The sequence below is a fragment of the Palaemon carinicauda genome, chromosome 7 (genome assembly GCF_036898095.1).
Source record: "Palaemon carinicauda isolate YSFRI2023 chromosome 7, ASM3689809v2, whole genome shotgun sequence".
In the NCBI taxonomy this organism is placed as follows: Eukaryota; Metazoa; Arthropoda; class Malacostraca; order Decapoda; family Palaemonidae; genus Palaemon; species Palaemon carinicauda.
In genome coordinates, this window is record NC_090731.1 from 150,022,774 (window position 1) to 150,032,773 (window position 10,000).

Here is a 10,000-nt window from a genome sequence, read left to right on the forward strand (position 1 = left end):
AAAACAAAGTGAATAAATGAAATATAGTTGAGGAGACAGTGTTGAAACAATTATTAATTTGGATGAAATACTTATCATAAATACACACGCGCACACACAGACACACACACACACACACACGCACACACACACACACACATATATATATATATATATATTTATATATACATACATATTTATATATCAATATATATATATATATATATACATATATGTATATATATATATATATATATACATATATATATATATATATATGTATATATATATATATATATATATACTCCAGAAAAAAACATCATATGGTTGGAAAGAAAACATAATGATATCAATACCCTCATTCCTATTGTAGTTACTTAATACTGAGTAAACAAACAATTACCAGAACGCAAAAATAATTTGTATTGTGGGGTCCGTTTCTGCATGAATATTAAAATGTATGCGCCATTGTAGACACTTGATATGTTGAATATTACAAACGGGAAATATCCCGCCTTAAGTTCAAAGTATTTTAATGAGTTTTAAAAATAATAAAAATAATGTTCGTCCTCAAAGTATTTGAAACGTACTTGTATAACTTGAAATCAGTCGTCAAATTTACGAGTGATAAAACAAAATTATCCTGATGTGACTGTTTCTAGATACTGTTTATTTGTTTTTAGATGGTTCCACCTTATGAAGAGCCCGTGTTCTACATAAGGTGGGACAATTAACAGACAAACAAATAATGCTTCATACCTAAATGTTCACGAAGAGTTATATTATTTGATTACTATATAATAACGTGAAAAAGTATTATAGTCTTCGATTCCAGAGATTTTAATATTTCGAGAATTACCTTTTTCACGAGGTCTACCTCTCCAAAAATCGTCAAAATCAATCGGTTCTATCCCCCTATCTTTTCAGCCAATTTATGATAAACGATGATGTCGAATTCATAAACGAGATCAACATCAAGATGGCTAAGTGTATTAAAGCATCATCCACTCTCAATCAAGTACCAACTGATATGTAAAAAAAGGACATGTGTTTGGTTCTTGATGATGTTGTGTGAAATTCTCACGTATAGTACCCTTTTGTTATGTATAGTACCCTCTCTGAGAGAGAGAGAGAGAGAGAGAGAGAGAGAGAGAGAGAGAGAGAGAGAATTCCAGTCATTATCAGTACTTTTACTGACGAAGTTTGCGTTACCAAAAGCTCTTCAATATGATATTCTTTCTATTAGAAACTGGTAATATTTGTTTGTTTCCATCATAATTGCTCTAAGCTATTTATCTAATCTAATGCTCACATTATTTCCCTTTTTTACTGTTTTGATAGGTAGGTATGTATAATTAAGGAATCGTAGAGAAAATTTCATAATATTAAGTAGTCATTGTTTCAGTAGAAATAGTGTATTGAACTATTTATAAATACAAATTATTTTTCCCTTTAAATCAAGGCTGGGAAAGGAATTAAATGGATATAGGGGTATACGAAAACCTATGTTGCATATTTCTGTTATTCAATAATAACCTTTTCCTTGGAATCTTTCTCTTTGCATCTAAAGAATCGTCCAGTAACGTCAAATAAAATGACCAGAATTATGGTTAGCTTTGTTTCAACAGTAATCTGCTTAATATTTTTATGTTTATAAGTAATTAGTATTATGAAAAATAGGTTGAGTAATGTCATTTCCCTTCATCTTGGTTATTTTTAAATGCTAATGTATTATGCTGTTCTGTATGCAAGTCAGTTACAGATTTTTTTCGTAAGAATGTTACACAAATTACTGTTATTTAAAATTTGCTTAATGTTACCACGATGGTAAAATTTAATTCGCACTAAAAGATTTTGCCCAAATAAAGAATAAAGGGAATAACGAGTAAAGTTATTTCATACTTCAGCTATCGTAAGAAAGTTTCACAAATTACTATTATCTAAAATTTGCCTAATGTTACCACGAAGGTAATTTTTAATTCGCACTAAAAGATACTGCGGCTAAAAAGAAAAAAAAAGAAAAAAAGAAAAAAGAGGGGGAATATTAAATAGAATTACTGCATTATTCAGCTATCATAACGTTACACAGATTAATATTACATGAAAATTCCTTGATGTTACCACAAAGGTCAAATTTAAATCGTGCCAGAAACATAAAATCAAAATATCCCCAAAATTTTCCTCGTAGCCAATTGTGATCCCATAAATTTCCCAAAATATGTTAAAGCATCATGTCTCCCTATCTTTATCAGTCTCACTCTTCTTTATTAGAGCGCCTTATTACCTCAAAATGGACTCCTAATAATGCCAGGGGCAACGCTGGGGATGAACCTAAGGAGATTAGAAAGGCGGAAATATATGACATTTTACAAGTGGGAAAAACGGAGGTGGGTGAGCATTACGCCTTCCAGGTTGAGCTTGCGGTAAAATAATAAAGGCTTTGAAAAAAAATATTTTATGTAATTTTCATCCATGTGTATATATATATATATATATACACACACCACACACACACACACATATATATATATATATATATGTGTGTGTGTGTGTGTGAGCGTGCATATATACATACATCCATAAATATGCATAATTATATATATATATATATATATGTGTGTGTGTGTGTGTGTGTGCGTGTATATATATTTATATATATATATATATATGTGTGTGTGTGTATATATATATATATATATATATATAAAACTATATAACATATACATATATATTATAAATTGTAGAGCTAGTTTAAAGAGCTTAAACTAAAAAAAAAAAAGATTTTCTTATATGCAGTAAATAATCACCTCGAAATTATACTGTTTTTAGTAGATATACTGTATACTCTTTTAAATGACCATTATTGGTGTCTTAATTAAAGTAAATTTTTAAAAGATAAAATTAAGTTACAAAAAGCAATATAAAAGTGAAAAATTACCATAAGGAAAGGTTTGGAAGATGATGAGCTAACTTGAAATGGTAAAATTAGGAGAAACTGGATTCTAATCATTCTCCCTAATGGAAGATTTGAAATTTAAGAAATGTGAAAGGAAAAAGGAAAGAAAATTTAATGAGGAAAGTCAAGTTAACGAGGGTTTAGATAATTACAATGGAAATTGGTTTCTAAGCCGTTCTCCAGTTGCTCAAATGAAAGAGTCAAAGAAAAAAGAAAAAGAGTTAAAAAACATCAAGCTAAGAGAGATCTATGAGTTAGAGGATTGCTCTTTATTTGTTGTTGCTATATTTAAGTATACCCTGTAGTTATGTTTAGAATAGTTGATGGCATGATACTGTGATGATGTTCTAAATCTACCCTATATTCATAAATACACTCACACACATTCATATAAATATATATATATATATATATATATACATATATATATATTTATATATATACACTATATATGTACATATATATATATATATATATATATGTATACATATATATATATATATATATACATATATGCATATATATATATATATATATAAATATATGCATATATATATATATATATATACAGCGTGACAGGAAAGTAATGTTTATATATATATATATATATATATTTATATATATATATATATATATATGTATATATATATATATATATATACATATATATATATATATATATATATGTATATATATATATTATATAGATTACTTTCCTGTCACGCTGAATGGCAACTACTCAGAAAGGGTTGAATCTGCGTTTCGTGAGTGTGGATATGTGTGCAAATCTATCCCAATATCTAGCCGTCATTTTCGACGGGTTGCGTACACTAGTACTAGTGTAATATCTCTCTACAGTACTTCCTGTAACTGGGATATATATTATCTTCCAATTACATATATAATCGTTAAATATTCATCTTCCATTTACTTGCAAATTTCTTAGTATTTCTGAAATTCAGGGTTTTATAAATATTTCCTTGGTGTTAATTTTCATTAACAATTTATTCCTCCTGATAGCATATTGTTATTTTTCCCTATTCTTGTTTGGAAAGTCTAGAATAGATACAAAATAGGGATTCCAAATTGAAAATCCAAAATATTATCTAAAGTAAACTTTTATTATGGCTCTAAGTAGTATTTGTGGAAATTCAATAAATACGACTTGCATTCAGTAAATGAGACTAACATCAGATGAGCTAAAGACTTTAACATAAAAAAAGATTATCTAAAAGTGGGTTAAATAATCTATTGTATTGAAAGTTTTCGAGGTACAGTTGACTGTATGAATTCCTGGCACACCTTACTCTAAGGCAATGCACCATACACACCCATGCTTCGCGACGAGATGTCATATGTGGCATTATGGCGTGACATGGTGCACTTCCTCAGAGTGAGGTGTGCTTGAAATTCCTGTGTCCAACTGTACTTGTTACCAAACAATACAAATGTCCAAACAAGAATATAATTGGACTAGAAATTTTTTTTCGGATATTATCTAAAATTAGTAGCACCAAGAGATGGTTAGATGTTAGGCCTATAGCAAATACAAGAGCAACAGGTGTATGATCTAGATAACACTAAAATCTGTTATGGATTACATTTTCGTTGATCATTAATCAAATAGTTAATTACCTCACCATCGGGATGGGTAGAGTACATAAAATCACTATTACGTATGCGGAAAATTCAAACCTGAACAAATTCTCTTGAAAATATGTATAATAGTTTAAGGTGAGAAATTAAAATCTAACAAAAGTCTCCCAAGTCCCATTTGATCATAAAAAATCGATCAACAAACATGAGAATGACCATGTCATTTTAAAGCTAATGCTTTACTTTATCTTGACCACTTGAATTATATCATAATTTTTCATTACAAACTATTATTCCAATTACTGAGAGAAGGAGAGAAGAAGATGATCGTAGTGACTAAAGCTGAGCGTTCTTGCTACAAGACATTTCTTTGTTTATAGCCCATAAAGTTTTATAAAGAGAAAAAGAAAGGTAGATCAATGTTACTGCCTGATGAACTCACTTTTGCACAATCAGCAAGGTCAATGTGAAGGTTGGAAATCTAGAGGCTACGTTTGTTATGACCAAATACGTATAATCTACACATGATAAGACCAAAATGCCCGAAGAGTCTCAGTCTTTTGCGAAAAACATGAAAAGGCTTAGCATTAATTTTCTTATCATATGCAAAATTAATACATAGAGTTATAATGATTATATATATATATATATATATATATATATATATATATAAATGCTGCGGTACACAGCTAACAAATGAAAACTCAGTGATAACCCAAGTGTCAGTTTACCAGAAGTGATATACAAAAAAAAAAAAAAAAAAAAAAATTCAATGTATAATAAAACCATATATCATTAACTTAATCATATCTTATAACGAAAAAAACATTCACATCAACGCAAATGACTCTATTCTTATAAGAAATACAACTTTACAATAAATCAAGCTAACAATGATTAATTCTTGGTCCTCTATCGAATCCCACCTTAAACTAACGACCGAATTCAAACATGTGTAGATGGAGAGGATCTAATCATAAGTACCCAACTGTTGTAATTCAACTTGACTCCGTAGGTATATGGAATCTGTATTTGACACCAGGATAGATGGTGTAATACGAATCAGTTTTGGTTGATTTATCTCTTTTAGATAAGCATAGACCACTATCGTTTATCAATGAAATCATAATGACATATGAAACTAAAATTAGAAACAAATTACATTTTTAGGAACGAAAATTAACTCCCTTGGGCTAGGAAAAATAGTTAACTATAAAAAACTTTTGTTCTTCAATAAAATCATAATGAACCAATAAACTAAAACTACAAACAAATAATATTTCGGGGAAGGAGAATGAATTCCCTTAGGCTGGAAAGAATAGTTAACTATGAACAACTCTTGTTTATCAATAAATTTATAATGAAATATTTCACTAAAAAACATAATAAACAATATATTTTAGGATAAAAATTAATTAATATGTGATGTAATAAAAGAATATAAGAGCAATCAGTAAAAAATATAAACAAATTCATACGAGCATTAATGCAAAATTAATGGCAATATGGCATGGCTTGCATATCACACCCTGAAACATGAAGTTATGCAGCGTCTCCAGAAACTGGAAGGTCTGCCTAGTAATTAAATGGATTCCAGAGAAGAGAGACCCAAGGAAGTTCTGGACATGAGTGCTACATTGATAATTCGGGTGTGTATGGGTGAGTGGGTGACGTATGTCTTGCTGTTATGGCATCATTTAATGAAAAAGAAAATAAAAGTTTTAATTTTAGTTGGTACAGATATTTACTAGGCCTGTATTGGTTTATTAGATGTTGATATGTATGTATGTATATATATATATGTATATATATATGTATATATATATATATATATATATACATATATATTTATATGTATATATATATATATATATATACATACATATCAATATCAAATAAACCAATATATATATATATATATATATACATATATGTATATATATATATTAATAGTAAGATATGTATATAAAAAGATACCTCATTACATATATATATATATATATATATATATGTCTATATATATATATATATATATATAAATATATATATATATGCAATATGTGTGTATGTGTGTATGTTTGATCATGTTATGAGTGTAAGGTTTGCTATGTTTTCATAAGGGATTTTAGTTAAAACAGAGGACTTCATGAACTAACCCAATGAACGTAGTTAATAGAGAAGCGATCATCGCTGGAATGCGTGTGTAGACCCACAGTCAGGAGTTGATAATCCCTTTTTCTTATCCAAGATACCTGTAAAGATAAATGTTGATAAATTATTAACAAATAATAAAGGCAGATTTGAAATAACTGTAGGCATAGGATACTTACAGTAGCATCCTATGATTTTACGACAGAATATACAAGACGTACAATTTATATAAAGTATACACACACACACACACACACACATATATATATATATATATATATATGTACATATACAGATACATATACGTATAGCTATATATATATATATATATATATATACATATACAGTTTATATGGAATAAACCTCACGGAAAATGAATAAAGAAATTTCTGAGGATGGCCTACAGTGGACTAGAAACGGCTTCATTTGTTTTAGTTGTTGTTGATGTATGTATGTATATATGTCTATATGTATATATGTATATATACATATATATATATATATATATATATACATATATATTTATATATACATACACATGTGTATATATATATATATACTTTTATATATATGTATGTATGTATGTATATATATACATATATATGTATATATATATATACTGTATGTATATATATATATATATATGCTTGTGTGTGTGTAAATATATATATATATATATATATGCTTGTGTGTGTGTAAATATATATATATATATATATATGAGAGGGTCTCTCTCTCTCTCTCTCTCTCTCTCTCTCTCTCTCTCACCTAACAAAGAAACCCTGAATCAATTTTTTGTATACGTAAACAGTAGAACACGTATCAAATTCAACGTTAGCCCATTAAGTGACTCAGAGGGTAATCTTATAACAAATGATTTGGATAATGCCAAACTAATGAACGCATATTTCACAATCGTATTCACAAGTGAAGAATCAACGACCCTCCCCGAACCAGCTATTAAATATGAAATACCGTAACCCTAAAAAGAGTTACCTTTACAATGGAATTTTTCAAAAGAAAAAAATAAAGAAAATCAGCAAGATGAAGAACCTGTTAATTACAGACATATGTATTTGTCTTCAGTGCCTTGGAACAATTTCTAATCAATTATAGTAGATTCAATAGTAAAATATATAAAGCTAAACAATCTTCTGATAGACAGCCAACATGGTTTTAGACAAAAGAGATCCTGTGTGATAAATCTGTTTAAACTTGTTTCATGTTGTGGATAGCATATATGACAAAAGCAGGGTAATAGACATTATAAACCAAGACTTTCAAAAGGCTTTTGACAAAGTTCCTCATAAAAATCGATGGTTAAGATAAGGGTAGTAGGCATCATTAATGAGCCAGCTGAATGGATTGAAGAATGACTGGCAAACAGATAAAGCGAATTGTAATCAATGGAGAACCATCAGATTGGGCAACTATTACAAGCGGAGTACCTCAAGGATCTGTCCTTGGCCCATTATTATTTACATTAACAACATAAATTTTGGATTAATTAGTAGAATAATCCAATTTGGTGACGATGCTAAACTGGGCATAAACGCTGCTAACTCAAAAGATATAGAAGCCTTAAGAGATGGTCTGAATTAGTTGAAAGAATAGTCCAGAAAATAGCAAATGCCTTTCAACTGTATGAAATGCAAAGCTATACACATAGGTTATAGTAACCCACAAACAGATTATTCATTGCTGGGTAATGAAATAATAAGTTAGGACCAGGAGGAAACTCTCGGCATTATTATTAGTAAAAATTTCAAGTTCACCAACAGGGCTTAAAAGTTTAAAATGAAGCACAAAAACGTATTGGCTGCATAAAGAGACAATTTAAATACCGAAACTATGGCAATGTACTGCAGCTGTACACACCACTAGTAAGACCACATCTAGAATAAGGAGTCTAATTTTGGGCCCATAGTTTTCAGAAGGATATAAATAGACTGGAAGCAGTACAAGCTAGGGTCATGAAAGTAGTCCTACCATTGAGACAATTTGGATATAGACAGATAATGGAACGTTTGAACTTGATTGATCTACAAACTCAGTGACTAAGGTGACGGCCAATAGAGACATTCAAAATACTTAAAGTAACAACAAACGTACACTACAACGTCCTATTCACGCTTAGCATAAATCATAACAGAAGTAAGGGATACAAACTGGATTCAAAAAGATACAACGCCACTCAATGTGGTAATTTCTTTACGTAGAAAATAGCAAAGACATGGAACAGACTTCTAGCAGATGTAGTAAGCAGTAACACGGTAAACGAATTCAAGAACAACTTAGACAAGAACATAAAAGCTTTCCAAACAAACAAACTCGCTCACACAAGAACAAATGGAGACTCCGCGAATTGACTAAGTCTGTGAGACATCCAAAAACGTTGTAACACCCCCGCCTCTCTCTCTCTCTCTCTCTCTCTCTCTCTCTCTCTCTCTCTCTCTCGAGAGAGAGAGAGAGAGAGAGAGAGAGAGAGAGACTTACTTTGCAAGGTTATTTTGATTCAATAAAAATGAAATTGAATCTCAAGTGGCTCCTGCCTGTGACAGCAATCATTTCCTAATCTGAATTTGCTGCATTAGTGATTCAAACCAAATTTTTGTTTCTCCGGGTAAATTCGTTTCTTTGTAGGACTTGCCTTGACCTAGATAGCAAGTCAAGTCAATTTACTCCTTCGTGTGCCTTTGGCAGTGCATGAAAATCAGCCCTACCAATGTACAGTATATTTCAAATTACTTGCCAACTATATTTAAGAAACAAGTTATGATACCTCTCTCTCTCTCTCTCTCTCTCTCTCTCTCTCTCTCTCTCTCTCTATTCTAGAATATAGTACTACTTTAATAGCACCAAAAATTTGCAATTTACTTCCACATATCTTATGTGTGCAGCAGGTGCTATTACGTATCATGAACCTGTTACATACGAATTACGAACCTGTCTGTAATTACCTCAGAGGTAAGAAAGTACTTGGTCATATTTACGTTAAGCCAAACGATAAATCTGAAGGTTTTTTTTTTTTTTTTTTTTTTTGTCCTTCATTTCATGAATGTGATTCATAGTTTTCATTAAGTTTTTGACGTTTGTTAGTTTCAATCTAAAATTTCCATTCCTTTCGTATCTCTAAAATAACAAGAGCCCCCTTCTCTCTCTCTCTCTCTCTCTCTCTCTCTCTCTCTCTCTCTCTCTCAAGAAATGTTCTTATTACAAGCCTATAAAGAAATAAGTTCATGATATTTTTTTCGCAGCCTAGTCTAGCAATTTGTAAATATATTTATTTTTTTACAAAATTACTAAAATGATATGCAT

At 29.9% G+C, this 10,000-nt stretch overlaps 1 protein-coding gene across 1 annotated transcript in view; it reads right to left on the bottom strand.

Annotated features, from left to right (window-relative positions):
- The window catches only part of LOC137644590 (uncharacterized), a 91,503-nt gene that overhangs the window by 30,369 nt on the left and 51,134 nt on the right, over nucleotides 1–10,000 (bottom strand). The window contains exon 5 of the mRNA XM_068377549.1: nucleotides 6,688–6,783. Coding sequence (XP_068233650.1) covers nucleotides 6,688–6,783 — 96 coding nt within the window. The remainder of the gene's footprint in view (nucleotides 1–6,687; nucleotides 6,784–10,000) is intronic.